The following is a 22,981-nucleotide window of genomic DNA, read 5'->3' as shown; positions in this document are numbered from 1 at the left end:
GGGCTCTGAACCTGTGACTGTATCCAACAGCTGGTCACCTGACTGACTCGGGGCAGAACGTTGCCTTTCATTGGTGTCGAATGGCTCTGCAGGAAACTGATCTTCACTTCACAAACATGACTCTTCACAAGTTTCAGATCGTTTGTTATGGATTGTAAAACCACAAAAATACACTAAGTAGTTTTTGCATAATTTACAATGTCGTGCGTTATTCTGTTTCAGAGCTTTGAAAGGGTTTACCTTTTGGGATGTCTTTGAACATAAATGTGTTGGTAATCATTGGAAGATTTTATGTGAGTGAGTGTTATCCTGGGTATGTATTTGGCATGCTCACTGTAAGGAGAAACAGGGGAAATAGCTTAAATTATGGGTATGTATTATAAGGGCTTGGTATCTCTATGACATGTTTCAGATTTCTCAGCAGTTAAAAATTTAACGTGTCTTTCACAGTAGCTGATAAAAAATAAATGAACCTGTCTGAACTCTCCGTGGACCTAACTTCGCTCTCAATCCAAAAAATAGTGACTCAGCAAGGCTCATATACCCAATACATCTGCTTTCAGTATGGCAATTTACATTTATTACCTGGAACATTGCTTGATTTCTTTTTGCAACATCCATGAGGTTTAAACATTACGTTAAAATGACATATCTGTGGCACCTCATTACACCCTGAAAATATCATCCTAAGCAGTCGTAACACTGCTTAAATGTGTAACATACTGGCAATGCCAGTCACATTCGTAAAACACAAACATACATTCACATTCAGGGTGGTAAACAAACATGCACTGCATTCATAAAGGTCACTGAACATGACACAACACTGTGTCCCCTGAGGAAATAAGCCCATTGTGTAAGAGAATCCACCCCTGCTTGGTTAGAGTTTCCAGGCGTAAATAATTCAACTCTGTCCTGTGGCTAACTTGTTGTAGCATATACACATACATATACAACTGGATATAGATACACATGCTACCAATTAATGTGTAGCTGTATAGTGCATTTCACCAGGGAACAATCAAGAGAACATGTGCATTGATAGTTTTGCGAGAGCAAACTTACTGCAGACGTTCCCAGCTGTCATGCAACAGAAACAGCCCTCTGCTGGTCGTTGCTGCTAACTGCATTTACCATTTCACATACTTCCAAAAAAATGTGAACCAACTGAGCCAACAGATCACCATATCTATGAAGGAGGCAGTGGAGGGCTGAGTCAGGTGACAGTAGGGAACATATGTCTTAAGCTAAAGTATGAGCCATAGCACTGCGACCTCCTCTAACAGGCGCAGGCCTTCCGAGTGTCGTCGTCGTCGGTGCGTTCGCTGTCTTTCTCCACTTCTAAAGCGGCCTTCTCCAGATAATTGTCGAGAGATCCCAACAAGTTTTCCTCATCTCTCTTGTGAGCCTGCAGCACCAGTTCTGTCACTCGATGGAAGGCCTGAAGGAAGTAGGAAGTGAAACATAAAAATACGCAAGATAATACATTATAGTGCAGCAGGGACCTCCCCGGAGTATTTGTATGCATACTACCTCACTGATTTTACTGCTGGTGGAAGCACTGGTCTCAAAGAACTCCATCCCATAGGTTTCTGCTAGCTGCAGTATCCAGGTAGGATTTGGCAAGAAATATGTACAACAAAAATGGAATTAGCTTTAGTTCATTTTTCCTGCAAGATAATTAATACAGGTTTCAGGAGACTAAATGTCAGTAGTTATTTCTTTTTTTAAAGAAATATTCATACAAATTAGTTGATCTGAATGTAAATTAAATAAAACATTCTGTGCAAGCAAAGAAAGTGATCATGAAAGGGACATAGGATTCTATCACAGGTCACAATACATTTTTTTTTTTTAAAAACCCTTCACAATAAGCCGATAATGGTGAAATCAGGATCAACGTGAACAAAAGTCACTCACGAGTGACTTGGAAATACTGTCGAGCGCCCATCAAAAAAGTAGACCCCGATTAAAAAGAAATACAAAAATGATCATGTAAATAGAACAGACTCAGACCATTTTGCATTTATTGATCCTTTGTTTGTGTAAGGAGACCTTATGTGAACTGCAATTACTTTGACCAAGATATTTTTTTCTTTCATGTACCATAGTTACTAAAAAAGCTGCCAAACTAATTAACACAACTGAAATTTAGCCACGTATCCTTTATGAATGTCTGCTTCCTTAATTAAATCCTGGCTATCTTATATCACTGAATGGATAGCGGAACACTGGAGACAACAAAACTACCGAGTAACATCCTACACAATATATCATCACTTATAGTCCCAGTTATATGCAAAAAAGACCAACAAAAACCTCATAAAACCAACAAAATAAGGTTAAATCGAACCTTGCTTCCTTCGTCCTTTGGTACCTGCCTCCTGAGCTCCTCATCAGACTTGTTTCCGATCAAGATCCTCTGCACCTTGTCTGGGGCGTACTGCAAAACAACAGCAAACAAAAAAAGACAGCTGCGAAGAAATAATCTTGTAACTCGCACTAAGAGAGCATGCAGGTGTTTCCTGCCTTACTTCGTCCACATCGCTGGCCCACTTCACTAGGTGCTGGAAGGACGACTCGCTTGTGATGTCGTATACAAAGATGATGCCCTGGACAAGAATCCACGAAGAAGGGTTAGAATATGAATGCTACAGTTACCCACAAAGGTCACTTATTCAGACGGAGGGGGGATCACCTGTGCACGTCTGTAGTACTGTTTGGTGATGGTCTGGTAACGCTCCTGACCCGCCGTGTCCCTGCACACAGAACAACACACATCCACAGAAAAGTAAGATTACACAGCGTGCAGGTCAGCATACTGCTCATGCGGTACAAATTAGACATAACTTACCATATCTGTACTCGCACCTTGATTCCATTTAGTTCCAGCGTTTTCATTCTAAAATCAACTCCTACAAAATAAGAGAAAAATTACATTGAATTTTCACAGGAAGAGGCAACGACAACTTCACAAGGAATCACTTAAGCAACTGTGACAAATAGGTGGAAAAAAAAACATTGTGGTATTTGACATGTGCTGTTGTGCGTTTGTACTTAATAAGTGTTGCTCAGACACTATTATTCCTAATGAATACTGTCTCAGGCACAGCATACGGTCAGCTTTTAAACTCACCGGGTCTCCACAAGGGAATTGTAACTGAGCAAGAGCTGGTTTATTCTGCTGGGTAACAGGACAAGAGAGCTAAGAAATGTTCCAGGGAAGCACCAACTGCCAACAAGAGTTATGGATACATTAAAGTAGATAATATACTGTTCATATACTTGAATCGATTCTCATTAAGTTTTTATGTCCACACTAAAAATATAAATTGATTTTGCTCACGCCACATACTGTCTGCATTAGTAATTTTGTGTTGTGTTGCAGTTTTGAGATTAACCTATATATATATATATATATATATATATATATATATATATATATATATATATATATATATATATATATATATATATATATAAACATACTTTGTAATTCTCGTTTGTCATGTATCTTATTCACACAGGAGTATACAAAAATATGCTTTACCATGTGGTTATGTCATATAGGCTATATAGTAATTAAATTAGCAGAAAACGTGATATATTGTCATGTGTATAGTTATCGAGATATGACATCTTTTATCGGGAAAGAAAATATTGTCCATAATGTCAATTTTTGCTGGAAAAATAAACTAAATGAAAATTAAAAGTAAAATCAATGTTATGGGCGTTTTGTTCCAGAAAACTTGCACATGTGTTAAACGCATCAACAGCGGTCCCGTTCTGTAGTGTCCCAGTGAGCCATAACAGTGTGACTGCAAAGATCAATTCACTGTCAGTCAACAAATCGATTAGTTGACGAATGGTCTCTGTTTCATGACACTACGGTACATCCAAATACATTCCTAGTCCCCGGTAGATTGCATGGGATGAGATAACCGTGTTGGATGTTTGTCTTCAGGAGGTTGTATTGTATTCTATACAATGATACAGAAATCTGTATTTGATAGTGCATTTCACTTTTTAAACAGTGCTTCTTGTGGAACAGAAAGCATTTTTTACACCTCGTTACTGAAAGTTTGTATCAAAAATATGCCATTTGTGCTCTACCTGTGTGTGTTTATGTGATTTATGCAAAGACATACATTCAACATGTGTTCAGTTTATCATTAGTTAGTTTATCGCACAGTCTGAGCACTAATTGCCATTTTTTCTGAATACATAATAGGATATGAAACACTCTGAGGGCAGAGAAAACGTCTTTTCCTGTGAACTTTTCCGTTTCATTTATTGTAACCGTGACAGTTCAAACCCTTGCTCAGATCTCTCCTGCATCCTTAGGTATGTTTCATCGGGGCATATCTCTGTTATAAATTATTAATATTTCAGGCGAGCTGTCTAAGCACTGGCAGGTTTTTCAGTCAGTGTTTCAGGGCTATTATGGCCTGAGGCTTTTTACTAATCCCACTAGCTGAGTGGGCCTGCTTATACTTTGAACAAAAGCTAAAACGGTATACTTTTATGAAAATCCAGTTCAAAAGTCGACATTCATACTGTAAAAAAAAAAAAAAAAAAAAAAAAAAATTCACTGATGTTTATCCGGTTCAACCTGCGGCTGTAACTCGGAGCCATAGGATGAGTTTTCAAACAGGCGTCAGTGAAAACTTGTTGGGTGGCTTACCGATGGTGGAAATGTGTGTAGGATCAAAGTAGCTTTCCGTGAACCTGCGCAGCATGCAGGTCTTCCCAACCCCCGAGTCTCCGAGCATTAGCAGCCTGAACAAAACGTCGTACTGTTTAGCCATGACCAGCGACTACAATTTAGAAGAAAGTTGTCGCTTTCGGCACACTGTTGCTGTGTGATGCCTTCAGGGCCCCCCGGGAAATCCTAACCTTCGCTCGGGAATGTCAGATACAAGACACGCTTTTTCATTTTATAGAATTGTATAATAGCTGGTTGCTTAGGTGTTTTTTTTTTTTGTTAAAAAAAAGAAGAAAAAAATACAATATATGAGAAGTATAATATATATACACATATATTTAGCAGGTCATATTGTTGTTCCATTCGAGTTTATCGGATTATAGACTAAAGACGGCAGAAACATGAACAATGGTGATTAGTGTAAATGTATTTAATCCACACAATATTTTCAATGACCACTTGTTTCTCATTAAGAGACTTTACACAGCACAAAAAAATACTCAATAATTGAATATTGAATACCTACGTGTTCAAAAACATTTCCTACGTCTCCTGAAGGCAGCACACGACCTGCATCCTTGAAGAGGCTGCCTCTTGCAGTGGGAGTGTCAGCCGGGACACATCACATACGAGTTGATCCTAAAATCAATATTTAAACTAAATGTATTGGCAGAGCTGTATCCAGGTGTTGATAGACTCAAGTCACGAGACCCCAGGCCCACAATGTGACCTCATTCTCCCCAGAGCGTGTTGGCTTACCTGTTTACGTTTTATATTCTTATAAATCGGAAACAATGCTTTAAAATGTGAAACATTTCAATTTCTGTTGTTCATCCACACCTCTTGTGCATACATTTGCCGTAGAATGCTAAATATCTAATCTAAGGTAATTTAATAGTTATTTTATCACACCTTTGCATAACAACAAACACATCTTACCATTTTTAGATTAAAGCTATCAAAATCAGGCTTTAAAGAAGTCCAACATGGAATCAACCCCTCAATGTTAACCTTTGTTGATGTAAAGCCCAGAATTCCCACAACCAAAAATCATTCAAAGTGATTTGGGGAAATTGAATATCCTCAAAAGTGTAAATTATTCCTCCGGCTTGCTTTCTATTAGCAGTTTCTTAAATTTGATGAAACACATCTGATAATTTCATTACCTGAGATTGGGATGGGTCACAGAGCCATGTCCCTCCACACACGCACAACAAAAGAGTAACTCAGAAGTCAAATGTACAAAAGCTTCTTATAGGATGTTATTAAAAACATGTTGAGTCACAAATACATCCCAAAAGGATAAAATAGTTTTATTTATAGTCTCATAATAAAGGTATGCCTTAACTTGCAAGACAACCGTTGGCAGTATGTACAACATACCTGTAATTTCCACGGAATGGAACAAACAAATATTGATTACGTACACACTAATTTACCTCTGCAAAAGGAAAGAAAAGAAAGAAAGATAAGCGTTCCCGGCACAGGCAAATATTTCTAGGGAAGGCTTTTCTTTGCAGAACTGACACCATTAAAGAGTATACAGTGTTATATATACTACACACTGAAATAAACTTCCATTAACAAAAATAAAGGTCACTGCCCTTCACCTGCATTGTGTAACATTCAGTATCCAATAGGGGATTTTTGTTTTTTATATACCCATTTTATCTGACAATAATAAAAATAGAGGAAAATAAAAAGTTGTACCTGTGGAAAATCCACTAAAACAGCAGGTCAACTTGTTCATCCTCCTGTGCTCTCTGGGAAATCTCAAGCCAAACATTGGGGAGATCAGACATGAGGGTAAGAAATGAATTTCGGTGCATCACTATAAATAGGGGGATTCTTTGATTACACAGACATTTTCAAAGACAAAAACTTCAGCCACTTGCATCTTGCATTACAGACATTTTTTGTTTTTTCAAAAGCAACTTCACATTCTTTTCTGGAAAAGTATGAATATTAAAAAGGTAGACTAACCCTAATTACCATTTCGTCAAAAGGTCAAAAAGTCTCACAACTCCAAGAGATTGCAGAGGTTGTCCAAAACAACCAAAGGAGAAAAATAACAAAAATTTTATTTTTGTGTAGCCTTACTAAAGCGTCATACCTTGTCCACATTTGATTATGAAAGGTTATATATATATAGATATATATCTATATATATATAGAGAGAGAGATATATAGATATATATCTATATATATATATAGATATATATACATAAAACAAAGTCCTTCAAAACTGCAGAGCTGCCTCGCTTTGGGGGTCTTAAAAGTTGTTGCTGGGCCATGAACGGAGTGACAGGATGCTTGCCAGGAGGAAAAAAGAAGGTAGAAGCGGTTTATACATAATAGCATCTCTCTCACACTGCCTCCACCGTGTCTTGTGGACTGGCGTTAGAAGGCAGGATTTAGTGCAGACAGGTGAGAGGATTCAGGGGCTGGTGGGCAAAAAGAGTCTGGTTGGAGACCTGGAGCTCTAGCTTGGCTCCACGCGCAGCTTCTTTCTGTTGGGCGGCTCGTCCGGCTCCGATTCGGAGCTGGAGTCGGACCCGCCGTCGAAGGCGGACACCGCGCTGCCTTTACGGTTCGTGTACAAGCTGCTGTCAGAAGAGTAGTTTGTCTGAAGCTGAGTGTTGCCCTTTGCCTTCTCCAGTGCACGCACTGCAATTCACAGAAACAGTCTGCAATAAATTATCAAATATTGCTCATTGGAACCGAAAGACCACATCACACACTGTGGTAAAAGGACACAAACAAGAAAAAACGTGCAATCCCTCCACCTACCCTGCTGCTCCAACGCTGCGTTTTGCTTCTTTAAGTCATCAATGTCTTGCTGGTGGGTATGGTTTTTTCGCCTCATGTACTGGATGTACTCAGTGGCTTTGTCTAGAATCTGTGCTCGGGAGGCCTGTTTGACAGAACTCTGTCAGCAAAAATTTCAGAAAGCCATGGAGAAAAGCTGCAGTGTCTGTTTGTTCAGGGAGAACAACATCAATTGTGCAAAAACAGTTATGCAAAGATCACAGTAAATACATATATATATATATATGCATGCGTGTATGCAATTTGTTTTTAATCTAGATTATCAAATAACAGTTAAAAACCAGACTATTCCAAGGGGTCAGCAACCCTTGGCACATGTGCTAAGATTGACACACTGCAGAATAGCACTAAAGCTCATTTCCCCTCATGTTGATCATCGCACACTTGCATACTGAATTAGGACAACTCCTGATGCACTCTGATTTAATTTGAATGATTTACTGACTGATAAAATGGACTGTGGGCTATGATGCTAATCGGTTATAGAGCAGTGGCCTTCCAGAGGACATGAATTGGACAATCTTAAATTGCATAATGGAGGTATCACTTCTTTGGACATCTTCGACACATGGATGCCTTTGCTCGGCGAGCTATCACTTACAGAGAGCCAAAAAAATCATACTATTATTCTAGTTCGGACCTCAAAGAGCGTTGTTCAAGCAGGACACAATAGAATAGCATTGGCTTTCATGGGTACAAACTGGAATAAGGTCCGATTAGGTGGTTGAATATTATGGACTTGTAAAACGAGCTGCATACTGTGCTTTGCAGAGCGGAGAAAACGGTCAGAAAGTACGGCAGTGCAAGAAGACAAAAGCTGCGTATTCCCCTTCTGGTCATCTGTACCAGCGCAATGCATTTGTCCGGAGCTTTGTACTGTTCGCGCCAACAGTCCTCGGGTCAACACACTGTTCTCATGCATTATAAAGGGGCTTTGCATGTGCACGACTAAATAAAACCCCTCTGCAACAAATTGCAGAAAGGGAAAAAAGAATACACTGATGTTCATCCGGTTCAACCTGCGGCTGTAACTCAGGAGCCGTAGGATGAGTTTTGAAACAGGCGTCAGTGAAAACTTAATAGCGGACTCACCGATGGTGGATATGTGGAAAGGATAAAGTATATTATTCAAACTGACTGTTTGGCATCTGTTGGTTTTTCTGCATCTAAAGGACTAGCAGAAGTTAGCTAGCATTAAGGTTCGCTAATAGATGGTCACACTGACGAGGAAATCTAAATGTCTCTCTTTATGTGCAAAACGTTGCTGCGGCTGACGTCTTACCTTTCATATTCAACATCTTTGCTGGCAGAGTTATTGAATGTAGAAAATATATAGAAATTCCTCTCACCTTCTCCCCTTGTAATGCAGGCACAGAATCTCGTAAACCGTGAAAGCTGTCTTTAATGTGGTCCCTGCGTTTGCGTTCCAGCGCATTGTGATGGGCTCGCTTGTCTGCCTGCAAAGGGACAAGCAAAGTGTACAGTTAAGATGCATGTGCTGTACACTGAACCGAGGAAGTCACAAGAAAGTTTATGATTTAAAAACACATTATAAGACAACAGCGAATAATTAGAAGCTGCAATATGCAAATGCTGCAACTTTAAATTGCAAACAAGTTGGATAAGTAGTGATATTATCTTTCACAGGGTCCTTGTATCTGTTTACATAATCTCAAGTGCTGTGTGCTTTCAGTTGCTTAAAGGATTGGAACAGCATGTCCTGACTGTCACTCCCAGGAACTCAATATCAACTCCAATGTCTACCTTCTCCCTCTTCTGTTTTAAATAGACTAAACAATACCAATACATGCCAAATTAAATCTGATTTTAGGCTTAACAGCTTCTGAAGCTCCATCAATGCGCGGCAGCTGGTGCGGGAGGTAACACACCTGATGAAGGCACACAGGTCGGTGTGGGAAGTTTTCACATCCTAAGCCTTATATGGCTGAATGAGGCAAATAAACTTGAAGGCATTGCTTTAACTTCTCATAGTTATCATACAATTTGTCAGGTCAAAAAACGTTTAAAAAAAAATACTTAAAAATAAAAACAGCAAAAATACAGTACAGGATAACATTACTATACATTTTTGTTTTATTGAGATGTATATCATTAATAAGAGCTGTCAATTACAATATATATATAACATGAAAATATGAATATTTCCATATTACGGTTTGACCTATCCTGTAACATTAGAACTGTTAAAAAAATGTGGGATTAGCAGGCCTAACAGTATATGCATACTGTGTTAAGAGGATCTAAAGCTGGAGATCCCAGCTTAATCAAACAGAGGGTGGTGGAGGTGGTGGTGGTGTGGGAGGGGAGGGGGGTTTGAGAAATATGAGACCAAATCGATGATCCGACACGATTTCATAAGCATACTCAGTTAAAACACAGCAGCACACTGACGTGCAATTAAAGGCTGCTGTTTCGTAAACCATGGGGAATTTAAATTAGCATGTACAGTGTGTTTGATTTTGCATTCGTCAAGTATGTCTCAAATGCAGTGTAAAGTCCTGCAGCAGCACTGGGTTTTTGTTGTAGGGGAACATTTTGCACAATGTCCAGAAAGCTGCGGAGGAACGGGAGCTGAACTTGGCATGTCCGTGATCGCCACAACGAGAAGACATTAACACATCCGTCTCGTCCTCTTTGCACAGCCGCCGTTTGTGTTTTGTTGCGCGTGTGTTCATGCAATTACGGTAGCCAAGATGGACGGTAAAAGACTCGCTGAAGACTTGAATAAAGTTGTTCTTTTCGCTCACTACCAATCCTGACATATCCAATGAGAGTATATTAAAACATACAAGCACCGTTTCATAGAACAACATAAATCCATTGGGATTTGCAGCAGACGGTTTTTATCATAGTAAAAAAAAAGAAAAAGGGAATTGCCTTTGCCTTCCAAAATGTACTTACATTGGAGGTATAAAATCCATAACGCACAAGGTATCGTATTAGAGAGTAGATATTGAGTTATTTGTAATATAATACTGAGTCAGTCCGTCTACGTCTATCTGGCTGCTCCTGGCACCTGTACCGTAATTCCGCGAATAGCGCCACCACACAATCCAACCGATGGTTGGTATAACTGGGTTGCGCAAACGACGGCTCACTTGACCCCACTTGACATCAGTAAAACAGGGCAGCCTATTCACCACACTGAGGTGCTCGTCATTCACTAACAAGACAGCAGGCCGGTCAGCACTACGGAAACATTGTTTTTCTGTTGAAATAGCTCACTCTCGTTGTGTCTAAAAAAAAAATCCAGTTTGAGCCAAGAAAGCCAGCTAGCTAGCGAGCTAACTCAATCAGATAGCTAAGGTTGGCAGGAATGTTAAAGTTGCTGTTTGGCTAACAATTTTGCTAGCTACTTCTAGAGGAAACTAAATCACATACATCGCTGTCGACATCGATGTCATCGTTTTCGCTCATTCTTCGGTAAACTGGTACCAGAAAAGAAAACAGGCAGCTGTCAAAACAAACTGGAGGCAAATAATAAAATCTAGCACGGAGCTTTGCTACAGCAGAGACATGACGATCAACGGTTTCTCTCCACGTGATTCGCCTACACATGGACGGGAAAACATAAACAGCGCAGGCGCAGCAAAACAAGACACTGTGGGTAATGTAGTAGTTCGCCAACACGGACTCCGGTTTCCATCGGCGAGTGCTTCTGGTATGTGAACTCCATTTCCCACAATGGCCCGCGGCGTGGACGCGCCCACCAATATACACCGTTATACCCTACAAGTTGCATACACGGCAGTCTCGGGACGTTTAGTCCCAAACGGATCGTAATGTTCTTTGCTGTAGAGTTATAAATAAAAATATTAGACACAGCATTTCTTCAAAGTGTCATAAATATATCAGTGATGCCTTGAAAGACATGCGATCATATTTGATGAGACACAGTCTCTCTAAATATAGCCGAACTGTCATGAACACAGGAGGTAACAAGGACAAGCATTTATTGTGGTCATTGTCAGCAGTGAATGCTACAATAACTTGGATCTCCTCCCAGCATATGATTATGAGGCCAGATGGTGGTGCCCTCCCCCACTCACCATTCATGACTGCACACTTGCCTCCATAGGACCTTTAAATAGCTTCTGCAGCATGCATCACTGCTTGTACACCTACTGCAGCACTATAGCAATGCTTGATTATCAGGAATGTGTTTCATTTGAATAAGACAAAGCTAAACACAGTTTTCTATCCTTTAAAACGACTTTAGACGACAGAGGGTGTCTACAACAGATCATGTCACTGTTAGATGGGGATGTTCATGAAATGTAACCTCAATTGTCCACATTATTTATTATTATCTTTCCCCCAGTAACAAACACACATTCAGCTTTTTATCAAAAAGAAGTATCTTTATAAATAGATTTGATCATCCTCAGTGCCTTCCAAAACCTTAAACACTATTACTGTATGCTAATTCTGATTCATTCATTTAACAAGATCAATAACCAGTTGCATCATGTTTCAAAACAAACAAATCATACGACTTAAGCAGTTCTTCTTGATTCCATTTAATGCATGTGAGGAGTATTGATGTGTCAGCCCCTTTAACTTTGACCTAATCTCTACCATGCTTCAGATATCAAGGCAACACCTTTCAACCATGTATATCAGCATCAGCATCAGCTCTGTTAGTTGTAAATAACTTAATGGACAAAGCACACCAAGTCTCACAATAGCAGAGGGCCCCTTTTGAAAAGATAACTCAGCCAGGCAAACAAAATCCTCTGCTTGGTTGCGTAATATTAATTAAGAGTCTGTTTACATATGCGAGTGAGGCCAAATGAATAAAGTGCCTCTTTAGAGGTACAAATGCTTTCAACATGTTGGTGCCTATCGATGCCAAACTTTCCCACGGTGACCCGAAAACCAGGAACTAAAAGGGAACAACTCAGTATGGATGGGAGATGACTATCGGCAGTGGGCTGGAAAGTAGGATTCACTGGAATTCTGTGAAACGCGTCAAAATAATAGTAGTTGTGCAAGGAGTTGAGCGTGGTTCGCATTGTTTGTTACTGGACTTGATTGCCATGTTTACACCTACCATGTTGCCATGAGCCCATGTGACGGAGAGGGGAGGGCATGGGGTCCAAAAGGAGTTAGGCACAAGAATGTGGGGAGAGATGGAAACAAGAGTGTGAGCGAGCGCAGCAAAGTTGCAGAAGCTGGCCGGTGATTAAGGTAAGAAAGTGCTTTTATTTCTTAGTTTATAATAAAGTATTGTGTAGTGTCTATGCAGCATGCTTGTTCATATGCTGTGAAACTCCAATGCAATCCAAAAACTTTTAAAGTTGCAGAAGAGAGCCAAGTTGTTGCATCGTGTGATACATTGCTTCATTACATTGAGCACGGCCAGACTACTATTCACCTCTCCATTGCAAACCTGAGACACCACATGATGATGACATGTAGTCACAGATCAAAATGTTTTAAATGTTTTGTAATCAACGAGTACTTCTGAAGCGCAACAATATGGCTCTTTAGTTTAGGCATGAAGGTTGCTTTTACAATATTACAATATATTATATAAACCGTTTTAGAACAAAACAGTGACTTCTTTAGACAGGATGAATAAATTGTATTTTCTCAAATCCTTTGTGTGTAAAGTGTTGCTTTAACAGCAAATTTAATGATTATATATAGAAGAATGGCTGATTGGTTGCATAACACTTACTAGAGGATTACATAATGTCAGATTACACCGTCTACACACAAACAGTTGTCACGTTGCTTATTTTGTAGCGATTTTATTCACTTTTGAAGTTGGTAGTCGATGGAGATGTCGACACCTGCATGTGTCAACTGCTGCTTCTGTGACTTTTTTTAAAGGTTAAGGTCCGACTAGAACAGAAAACTGCTGGCATTGTGTCTGGCTCAGTTTCACATCAATGAGATTGAGCATTATTGTTAAATATATGTGTGTATATATCCTTTAATGTCTCCAGAATACTTTTTCACAACTATTAATGCCTTTATATTATATCTTAGCACATATTTTTGCTATCTATGCCATTTGGAATGAAAAACAATTTCTGTTATCAAGAATAGTAACATGATTTATGATCGGGGTCAATATGACCCCAGGAAAAACAAAACAACATTTCAGAAATTTTGCAGATAGAGTATGATCAAAAAAAGATTGGCTCTCTGAAGACAGAGGCTAAGATAGATGGATAGATGGATAGATGGATAGATAGATAGATAGATAGATAGATGGATGGATGGATGGATGGATGGAGGGAGGGAGGGAGGGAGGGAGGGAGGGAGGGAGGGAGGGAGGGAGGGAGGGAGGGAAGGATACTTTATTAATCCCCAAGGGGAAATTTGTTATCAGAGTAGCGCCTTACACCTTACAGACACATAATAAACACACAAAATAAAACATAAAAACAACAGGAATGAAAGATATATACAATATATAAAAAGGAAAATAAATAATGTCATCTATTTATTTAGAGATCAACAGGTGGGTTAATGTATCATCTTTGCTTTGTGGGACAGGTGAAAGCTGCCGATCAGGAAGCACACAAAGTTGGGAAGAGCACAAAGATGAACGTGACAGAATTCTCCGTGGGAATAGTTAACATCTATACCCAGGGAAATGTCTCTGGTAATGGCAGCATGGGCATCCTGAACATCCCCCCCACCCTAAACAAAGTCATCAATATATTCACCATCGTCATCCTCTTCATCACTATGATTTCCCTCGGCTGTACCATGGAGATCTCCAAAATCAAGACCCATCTCTTTAAGCCTAAAGGAGTAGCAATTGCACTGCTGGCCCAGTTCGGCATCATGCCCCTGACTGCTTTCTCTCTAGCCAAAGTGCTCCAGATGGATCCTGTCAAGGCTGTGACTGTGCTCATCTGCGGCTGCTGTCCGGGGGGAAGCTTATCAAACATTTTCACTCTGGCCATTAAGGGGGACATGAACCTGAGGTAAACCCTTGTTGATGTGTGGATTCCTGACAGAAATGGTCCTGCGTGTACCATTTGAGACATTCTCCTAATGTTCCTCCTCTCTCCCTCCTCCCAGCATCGTAATGACCACTTGCTCCTGTATCGCAGCATTGGTTCTGATGCCTTTGCTGCTCTACATCTACTCCCAAGGCTTCACCGGTCTGGAAAATGCTGTACCATACGTCGGCATCATCTCTGCTCTCGCGTCCACCTTGGTGCCCTGTGCCTTTGGCATTGCCATTAATCACTACAAACCACACTACTCATCAGTTGTCAAAAAAGTGAGAATCCTGCAATCGGCCTCACACAAACGTAATCTGTTATAGGTGGCAGGCATTTTGACTTGTGATCGGAGGAAAAACAGCATGCACAGCACCAGGACCCTGAAGCAGCTGAATATAATTCAGCTATTATTCATTTTACTGTTTTTATCAGTCAACACATGGCGTGGGTGTTATTTGTTGACCAAATAAACAGGAAGTCATAATCCTTTAATGCTGACGAAGAGGCTAGACCTTGTAGCTTCCACATAATATTTGCCAAATTTGGAAATGGGGAGGAAGAGAAACTTTTCATAAAGAGTCCCTTTAGAGGAGATAAATTGTTTTCACTTCCTCAACAGGCTGGCCTCAGCATCCTGATAATCTCCTGCATCATAGTGTTCAGCCTGTCTGGTGTCGTCGTTAAAGACATTCTTTGGATGGTCCTCACACCTGATGTTCTGGTTGTGGCTGCACTGATGCCGCTGATTGGCTTCATGCTGGGATATATCATGTCTTTTATATGCAGACTCAGTCCACAGTAAGTATACACACGCAAAAAATACATTATACTTCTATTTCATTACATTACAGGGTAAAATATTGTGCCTTTTAGTCCACTACATGTATAACAGCTTGTAGTTACTATGCTACTTACACAAGAATGCATTAGTAATGATTGAATAATATATTATGCAATAGTCAAACCTTCACAGGAGCCATTTCCTTTTTTTTTAAACCTGTTATTTTACTTAAGTAGAGGATATGACTCTTTCCCCAGCTGTCCCATATTTAAGTATATAGGTATTTTCTTTTTGTGTGTTAAAAAAATAGTTTTTTTTAATAGTAGCCATACAATTGGAGCATTTTTGTATGAAATAAAACTGAATTGACTCTCCTCCTTTTAGATGCAGCAGGACAGTCTCCATGGAAACAGGATGTCAAAATATCCAGCTGTGCATTACCATCCTAAAAGTGGCTTTTTCCCCTGAAGTCATCGGCCCCATGTTTCTCTTTCCTCTGGTATACTACACATTCCAGTGTACGGAGGCCCTGATCCTGACCCTGGGCTTCAGATGTTACCAAGCATTCAAGCCACCAGCTGAGGGTTAATGTCACATCTGGCTGTGTTTTTGTAGAGTGAGGCTGGGAGGAGGGGTGAAGGGGTCAAACGAGCACATGCACTCTCCCCACACCATTGTAGCCAGAGACCAAAGAAAGCAGAAGTCTAATATCTACTTTCTTTCACACAGACGGCGTGGACATTAAACAAGAAGAGTTGAAACAGCCCGGACTGTCGCAGAGATGAAAATCCAGTGCTGGAGGGAAACGAAGAAGCACTGCATCCCACCAACTGAGGACGAGCAGCTCGCTGCCTCCATCGTCTGCATATTCTTCACTTCAGCCTGTGACACTGAAAGACTGTTGAAGCATGTGCAACAACTAATACTTTTATTATTGTTTTACTTAATCAATTCCATGCAATGTTAACTACAGGTAGTGCCTGCTAGACAATTATTAAGAATGATGGCATTTTGTATTTATATTTTTGTATTTTGAAAATGTGATGTTATACTGAAATTTGCTAATTGTATGATTGACACCTTGAGTATGAATGAGTTTACAAAATCTATGGATTTGCCATTTACTCTTTTTTAGACTGTATGCTCAATCAGACCAAAGAGGTCAATCTCAGATCTTCCAGAGATGTGAAAAGCATTGTAATAAAAAAGGAAATAGACGATTTAGACACCTTAAATAATATTTAATCAAAATGGGCGTATGTTATATACAGACTAAAGTTAACTAAACTTTTTACATATATTAAAAAAAAACATCTTCACAAAAACACAAATCCCTTTCTTATTCTAAAAGCAAATTAAATGGAGGATCAAACAAAGTGAACACAGACATTACACTCATCTGTACACTTACTCATTTTTGTGTTGGAGCTTCCCAACCATATTTACAGTGTGACATATAGAACGTGCCTGCAGTAGAACCAAAACTGAAGCGGCAAAGTGAAAAGACATACCTTTTTTTTAAAATATGTTTCCAAGAGTTGTGGAAACATCAAAAGAAGCCAAGGCTGATCAACAGCGCTCTGGTCACAAGTAAGTTAAATAAACATCTTAGTTTCCTGTTCACACATAAAACATGACAAGTAATTTACAATATACAAGCAGCCTGAATAAATTAAGAGAATAATATTTTCTGGTGTACAAGTGATGTGTCTGACAAAGCCACACTTAATACCACTAAGCAGTGGAGGCTTTTGACCAACATTCATTTTTAAAATATTTTACATATTATAGATATCTGTGCATAGAAGTGGAAAGCTAAGGCCATTGAGGACAAGGGTATGAAGAGAAGATATCTGAACACTACGAGTGAAATGTATCAAATGCAGGCCTGAATCAACTAGTCTCTTAAGATGTTTGCCCTGAGTCCAATGAAAAACACAGCAAAGGGAATCTCGTTTGGACAAACAGCTTTAAACTGTACAGTGGCATCTGGACTGAGGTGAATCATGATTAACAACATCTTAAATAATTATTTAGAGTCACAGAAATCTTTGAGGACAATACTGTAAGTGTGCATGACTTGGACAACAATCTACACTACCTGGACTTCATGCACCTCTGCCGATCTGCGTCTGCCGATCTGCATCTCAAATGGTGTGATATGTGGTTAAAGAAAAGTAACAGTGACCAAGACACGCAAGAGATTATTAGCTCTCAAAATGAGTTTCCAGCTTTGCCCATTCAACTGAAATTCAGCAGCAATCGTTTCCTCCCCAACAAGACACACTCCAGCAAGAGGTGTCTGTTCTTTCGATTTTCAAACTGAAGATTGTGTAGGAATTCCAATAAAAAAAATGTAAGCATGTATGTACATGTGAATCCCTTCTGTCTTCCTTTGGGACGGACCGAGGAACTATTCTGAGTAACCCACAGCTTCACTCAGAGCCTCATCTGTGTTGACAGCTGTGTTGACAAACTCTCGAGAGGCATCCCGCTAACCAGTCCAGGTCAGTAGCAACGCTGGTTGTCTCGGGGAGTCCAAAGGCTGCTGCATTTTTCAGGCCTCCTTCAGCAATGGCATATCTGAAGAGACCAGACACATTTCTATCAGTACACAGTGTAAGAGCCATTTTGTGGTGTTTGTGGGTGGTGTAAGGCCGACCTCAATTCAGTCGGCCCTATATAATTAGGAGCGGCACAAGGGCCAGGTGTTGCTTGTTTGGAGGACGCAAACAGTTTTTTGACCGTTTTATGTGACACTGCTGTACCACAGAGAGGTAAATGTTTATGATTCATTTTGTGATTTGAATATACGCAATTAAATTTTGCAAATAAAATTATTATTTTGTTTTGAAAGAATAAACATGATGGTTGTTACAAGTGGACATTGTCATTAATGAAACGCGTCAGAACAAGAACAAGCGAGCAGCCAAGTACTGCCTTCAAGGGTTGAATAGGCAACGGGGGCATTACATGCAGTGTGGATCTTAAAGGGATTAATGTGTGTTAGGAGAGGGCTTTACCATCAGAGTAGTCCATCTCAGAGTCCAGAGACAAGCTGTGTTGGTCGCTGCCTGCAGACGGCCTTCTTTGTGAGAATGAAGAAGCGGCAGCACCTGCGTGCTCTAGAACCCAGGTAGAGGAGGATGGTGAGGAGGAAGAGGGCGATGGCACAGGGTGCACGACAGCCATCTCTGACTGCTGCTGTTTGAGGGATGAAGGCCGAGAGGGGCCAGCCTCTGGCGCTGTGGCATGCTGACCCTCAGAGAGCACTATCTGGACCCGAGACTCTGAGTTGAGAGAGGAGGCTGAGGCCTCACTAGCATTCACAGCCTCCTCGTACGAGGGCAGAGACACCTGGACTCCTTCCACCATGATTGACACGGGTTGGCCGGACACACCCTGATCACGTCTACGTGTGGAGAACCAGAAAAAAGTTTTAAAAAAACGGTAAACTTGTTACTCGTACGTCTGCTCATGAATGGTAAGTGCCTTCCATGTTTTGAGGGCAGACTCACCGATGGAGGGACTTGAGTTTGGGCTGTAAAAGTACAAACAGCACCACCAGGAGCAGGATTAGGGCCACTGAGCTGGCTGTGGATGTCACGATGGACAAGGCGGGCATCCCTAACGGTAAAGTTGGATTGCGGTCTGTGAGACAGATAAGAATTGATAGTTATCAATGCAGAACATACTGTAATTATCCAATTGTTCAAATGTGTAGCCTACTGTTTACCTTGCTCCATTAGGCAGCTGAGCTTCATTTGGCTGTCCCACTCTCCGTATTGACAGGTAAGGTATTTGTAGTCTCCCTTCAGAACATAGCCTTCCTCACAGAAGTATTCAATCACAGTGCCATGAGAAAATCTTTGGCATGGAGTGGGGTGGCAGGTGAAGCCCCCGTTCTCCGGCTGAAATGGATGCTGGCATACTATCCACGGAAAGACATGAAAACAATAAATACACAAACTCCAATGCTGTACACATCTGAGTATACAAGCGCGACTTGCAGCGTTGCCCACATTTTCATTCTTGTTCATTCTTGTGTTCAACCTCTACATGCTCCATACCAGCTCAAATTATGAGGAAAGAAAATGGGTCTCTCTTTACCATCACTGCGTATACAGCGAGGAGGTTCAGAGGACCAGTGTCCCAGTGTGGAGCAGGTAAGCATGCTGGGTCCATCTGGCAGGTAACCAGGGTCACAGCGGTACTCCAGTACTGTTCCCACAGGGAACGAGCTCCTGTTAGTATCTGTCAGATTAGTTTCGCCATGTTGCACGGTAGAGGGTCTTATGCATCCTAAAAAAATATTAACAAAAGATTAAAAAAATACAGTTAATAGCTGGACTTGATTTTTTAATAAATACAGAAAATAGGTTTACTGTTGTCTTTCCCCATCTACTGTTATCTTGCTCCATGAGGCAGCTTCTCAGCATTAGTCTGCCTTCAAATTATAACCTTCATCACAGAAACGTTGAAACACAGTGCCATGAGACAGCCTTCCACATGGGAAGGTGTGGCAGCTGTAGCCACAATTCTCTGGCTGACAGTTTGGCATTCTGTCCATTGAAAGAAAGATTTTAGTGTTTTATAGTGTGTGACTATAGCTCATCCTGATGTATTTGTAATAAAAACATTAGTCTATTCAAGGACATTGGGAGTATGCTACAATCTGGGCCTCGTGTTGGTCACAATGTGTCCGTTCCTGTTATTGCAGTTGCTGGATGTTGATTTTAGACTCTAATGCGTCTTCGACCTCTTGTGGAGTTGGTTTGTATGATCAGAGCCCCAATATGTCTCTGATGACATTTAGAGGAAGACTTTAACTTTTTTTTTTTTTTAATAAATCCACATCAATGTTATTCATATAAACAAACTGTAGGTGTTAAGAACACAAACTCGGAAATGTAGTACTGAGGTGTTTTTGTTTTTTACCGTCACTACGTATGCAGCGAGGAGGTTCAGAGGTCCAGCGTCCCAGTGTGGAGCAGGTGAGGAAGCTGGGTCCAACTGGCAGGTAACCAGGGTCACAGCTGTACTGCAGCACTGTGCCCACAGGGAACAAGCTCCGATTGGTGTCCGTCAGATTGGTTAAACCATGCTGCACTGTAGAGGGTCTCATGCATCCTTAAAAAAAAAAGACATGTCCAGTAAATATCTTTAAAATATATACACACACACACACACACACACACACACACATATATATTGACCTCCTGCTACATCTGAGTTTGAGGACTGACCAACCTTGGCTAACACAACTGATCTGCATGGGGCCGTCCCACTGTCCATCCTGACAGGTCAGGTAGTTGTAGTCACCACTGAGAATGAAGCGCTCATCGCAGAAGAACTCAATAACAGTGCCATGGGAAAACATCCGGCAGGGGGATGGGTGACAGGTGTAGCCCCCATTTTCAGGTTTGGAGAGGGGTAAGCACGCTGATGGGGAAAAACATTCAGCACGTATAAAAGTACCAGTGCAATTTTGAAAGGGTGTTGAGTTGTTTTTAGTTCATATATTGGCAAAATTAGCTAAAAATCATTATAGAGAATAAAGCAAAAAAACTCAGAATTAAACGTTATGAAAAAGGGATTTTAAATTAGTTTAGCTGCTCACAACAGTCAAACCTCACTATTTGACAGATCCGAAAAGACAGCGGGGGACAAAATATCTTACCACCACTGCGTATACAATGAGGAGGATCAGAGGTCCAGCGTCCCAGTGTGGAGCAGGTGAGGATGCTGGGTCCGTCTGGCAGGTAACCAGGGTCACAGCTGTACTGCAGCACTGTGCCCACAGGGAACGAGCCCCTGTTTGTTTCTGTGAGGTTAACCCAGCTATTCTGGACCATATACGGCCTCACACATCCTGGGAAGAGAAGAGAATATATATATATCAGTAAAACTGCTCAGGTTTTGCTCAGGAATAATACAACAAATACTTGTTTTGATACATGCGTTACCCAGACACAAAACGGTCTATCTATGGTAACCACCTGTACTAGAAAGTGCGCTGAGAAAATGTCATGACAGTCCTTCTTGAGATTATGAATATCCATGGAAATGTTTACAGATTTAGTTTTTGAGATACATTGTTATGGAGCAAAGTGTGGAAGGGTCCAAAAAGCAACCAAGAAACAAACAAACTATGTTTGATGTGGATTAGCAGTGTCATGATAGGAATATAATTTGCTTTTAATGGATGACACAACTCTAAAGGTTTAAAAGTTGTTAATTATATAGTTACATTAAATATGAGTAATATTTAGGATAATAAAAACACATAAATCACATATCAGCCAATTGTGGGGCAGTTTATTAGGGCTGTACTCTTAATCATGATAAATCTGATGGAATAATCTGCCATATCTGTGTCAGGTCCTTGACATTCACCCATTTGGTCTGTATCCTGACAAAGGTGATGTGAAAATATTTTGCCAGCAGATAAACAATGCATAATAGAATCCAGATATAATACATTCTGTTTTGTATTGTAGGAGTGTGCAACCATGCATGTTGCCTCTTACCTGATCCTTGCCCTGTGGACACTGCAGTCAGTATCAGCAGCAACAAAAAGAACCGCTCAGTGGCTGAGGTGTGGGCCCAAAAGGCTTTTGATATTGACTCTGTCATTCCATTGCACATCTTCCCCTGCAGAGTCAACTCAACCTAGTATCATAAAATACTGTAATTAGAAACATATATATATATATATATATATATATATATATATATATATATATATATATATATATATATATATATATATATATATGCATTATGATGAAAAAAGCAATCCCAATAGCCTATATGCTATCACCTGCTTGACGCAGGTACTCTGCAGAGCTTGGGCAGCTGCCAATGAAATGGGTGTAATTGTGGAACAGTTGCACAATGACAGTACTGAAGAAAAACAATAAACCACTGGCAATAATAGTGTAATCATTGAGCAAGCTAGCGTTTATTACAAGCCAATGGCAATTCATCCCTTAAACACCGCTGATCATGACAGCGAAGCAACGACTTTAGCGAATTATGTACCCACATATCGAATATAACTCTGGTTCTAATCCAGTGGCTACACACCCATTTTCTGTGCAACCCATTAGCTATGATAGCTACGTTGGATAGAACAAAACAAAAATATACCCCAGTCATACATTCGGTGTAAGTTTTAGTGTTGATGGTTAATTGCTAGCATCTCCATTGGCACCAAAACAAATATGAATATCCAGCGTAGCACATATTAGCTGGCTTTAATTGTTAGGTTATTGAATCAATATTAGCTTTCTTGATTTGCTAACGCGAGCTAAACAGGAACATGGCTCGCCAAATAGCGTCACCCACCTCAAAGACACTGCCTCGAATCCTCCACCCTCGCGTCCTCACACTGTAGACATGTAGAAACAATATATCAGCTACATTGACGGCATTTAAAGTCACTGCCGAAACGACGATAGGACGATTCAACGAGCCGAGCGGCACTGTTCCGGCTAACCGCTAGCTAGCTCTCCGTAGGCTAGCTTCTTACCCGCTACGCTAGCTAGCTGCATCGATCGAGGCATCAGCTGAGCAGCCTCGATGTAGTCCAGTGACCATAGTAACAAATGCACATTTCCATAGTGACAACATCCGGGAGTGTGTGTGTGTGTGTGTGTGTGTGTGTGTGTG

General features: G+C 40.5%; 4 protein-coding genes across 6 annotated transcripts; 1 reads left to right on the top strand and 3 right to left on the bottom strand.

Moving 5' to 3' along the window:
• Positions 1-536: 536 nt before the first annotated feature.
• LOC137787645 (ras-related protein Rab-15-like) lies at positions 537-4,808 on the bottom strand. Its single transcript, XM_068580302.1, has 7 exons — positions 4,685-4,808; positions 2,855-2,915; positions 2,699-2,759; positions 2,535-2,612; positions 2,354-2,443; positions 1,534-1,599; positions 537-1,441 (listed from the first exon to the last, which is right to left on the bottom strand). The coding sequence occupies exons 1-7, from the start codon at positions 4,806-4,808 to the stop codon at positions 1,280-1,282; spliced, it is 642 nt and encodes a 213-aa protein (XP_068436403.1). The 3' UTR covers positions 537-1,279.
• A 1,194-nt stretch (positions 4,809-6,002) lies between these two features.
• LOC137788147 (protein max-like) lies at positions 6,003-11,103 on the bottom strand. Of its 2 annotated transcripts, none has more exons than XM_068580986.1 (4): positions 10,937-11,103; positions 8,884-8,991; positions 7,496-7,634; positions 6,003-7,372 (listed from the first exon to the last, which is right to left on the bottom strand). In XM_068580986.1, the coding sequence occupies exons 1-4, from the start codon at positions 10,970-10,972 to the stop codon at positions 7,188-7,190; spliced, it is 468 nt and encodes a 155-aa protein (XP_068437087.1). In that variant the 5' UTR covers positions 10,973-11,103; the 3' UTR covers positions 6,003-7,187. The 2 variants fall into 2 exon arrangements, with proteins under 2 accessions (XP_068437087.1, XP_068437088.1); XM_068580987.1 differs by having other exon boundaries at positions 7,496-7,619.
• Positions 11,104-12,668: 1,565 nt separating this feature from the next.
• slc10a1 (solute carrier family 10 member 1) lies at positions 12,669-18,130 on the top strand. The gene is made up of 6 exons (XM_068580363.1): positions 12,669-12,745; positions 14,066-14,502; positions 14,600-14,804; positions 15,146-15,324; positions 15,692-15,891; positions 16,037-18,130. The coding sequence occupies exons 2-6, from the start codon at positions 14,114-14,116 to the stop codon at positions 16,090-16,092; spliced, it is 1,029 nt and encodes a 342-aa protein (XP_068436464.1). The 5' UTR covers positions 12,669-12,745; positions 14,066-14,113; the 3' UTR covers positions 16,093-18,130.
• LOC137787679 (sushi domain-containing protein 4-like) lies at positions 16,538-22,975 on the bottom strand. Of its 2 annotated transcripts, XM_068580361.1 has the most exons (11): positions 22,842-22,975; positions 22,658-22,700; positions 21,838-21,979; positions 20,988-21,179; positions 20,558-20,749; positions 20,246-20,437; positions 19,418-19,609; positions 19,044-19,238; positions 18,826-18,958; positions 18,331-18,719; positions 16,538-17,890 (listed from the first exon to the last, which is right to left on the bottom strand). In XM_068580361.1, the coding sequence occupies exons 3-11, from the start codon at positions 21,953-21,955 to the stop codon at positions 17,865-17,867; spliced, it is 1,629 nt and encodes a 542-aa protein (XP_068436462.1). In that variant the 5' UTR covers positions 21,956-21,979; positions 22,658-22,700; positions 22,842-22,975; the 3' UTR covers positions 16,538-17,864. The 2 variants fall into 2 exon arrangements, with proteins under 2 accessions (XP_068436462.1, XP_068436460.1); XM_068580359.1 differs by lacking the exon at positions 22,842-22,975 and having other exon boundaries at positions 22,658-22,835.
• Between the last annotated feature and the right edge of the window lie 6 nt (positions 22,976-22,981).

Source organism: Clinocottus analis, unplaced genomic scaffold (genome assembly GCF_023055335.1).
Source record: "Clinocottus analis isolate CAN_PGR_092001 unplaced genomic scaffold, fCliAna1.0.p SCAF_17, whole genome shotgun sequence".
Taxonomy (NCBI): Eukaryota; Metazoa; Chordata; class Actinopteri; order Perciformes; family Cottidae; genus Clinocottus; species Clinocottus analis.
Note: the sequence above shows the minus strand (reverse complement) of the source record. Positions and strands in the feature narration are given on the sequence as shown.

What these genes read in the sequence shown, in the direction of transcription:
- LOC137787645 (XM_068580302.1), bottom strand. Translation starts at nt 4,808, where the DNA reads ATGGCTAAACAGTACGACGTTTTGTTCAGGCTGCTAATGCTCGGAGAC. An exon ending in AGTACTACAGACGTGCACAG is followed by an intron (nt 2,613 to 2,698) that starts GTGATCCCCCCT and finishes ATTCTTGTCCAG; the next exon opens with GGCATCATCTTTGTATACGA. An exon ending in GGGCCAGCGATGTGGACGAA is followed by an intron (nt 2,444 to 2,534) that starts GTAAGGCAGGAA and finishes GTTGTTTTGCAG; the next exon opens with TACGCCCCAGACAAGGTGCA.
- slc10a1 (XM_068580363.1), top strand. Translation starts at nt 14,114, where the DNA reads ATGAACGTGACAGAATTCTCCGTGGGAATAGTTAACATCTATACCCAG. An exon ending in ATATGCAGACTCAGTCCACA is followed by an intron (nt 15,325 to 15,691) that starts GTAAGTATACAC and finishes TCCTCCTTTTAG; the next exon opens with ATGCAGCAGGACAGTCTCCA. An exon ending in ATTCAAGCCACCAGCTGAGG is followed by an intron (nt 15,892 to 16,036) that starts GTTAATGTCACA and finishes TCTTTCACACAG; the next exon opens with ACGGCGTGGACATTAAACAA.
- LOC137788147 (XM_068580986.1), bottom strand. Translation starts at nt 10,972, where the DNA reads ATGAGCGAAAACGATGACATCGATGTCGACAGCGAT. An exon ending in ACATCGATGTCGACAGCGAT is followed by an intron (nt 8,992 to 10,936) that starts GTATGTGATTTA and finishes GTCCCTTTGCAG; the next exon opens with GCAGACAAGCGAGCCCATCA. An exon ending in CGCAGCGTTGGAGCAGCAGG is followed by an intron (nt 7,373 to 7,495) that starts GTAGGTGGAGGG and finishes TGTGAATTGCAG; the next exon opens with TGCGTGCACTGGAGAAGGCA.
- LOC137787679 (XM_068580361.1), bottom strand. Translation starts at nt 21,955, where the DNA reads ATGTGCAATGGAATGACAGAGTCAATATCAAAAGCCTTTTGGGCCCAC. An exon ending in GTCCACAGGGCAAGGATCAG is followed by an intron (nt 21,180 to 21,837) that starts GTAAGAGGCAAC and finishes TTCTCTTCCCAG; the next exon opens with GATGTGTGAGGCCGTATATG. An exon ending in GATCAGTTGTGTTAGCCAAG is followed by an intron (nt 20,438 to 20,557) that starts GTTGGTCAGTCC and finishes TTTTTTTTTAAG; the next exon opens with GATGCATGAGACCCTCTACA.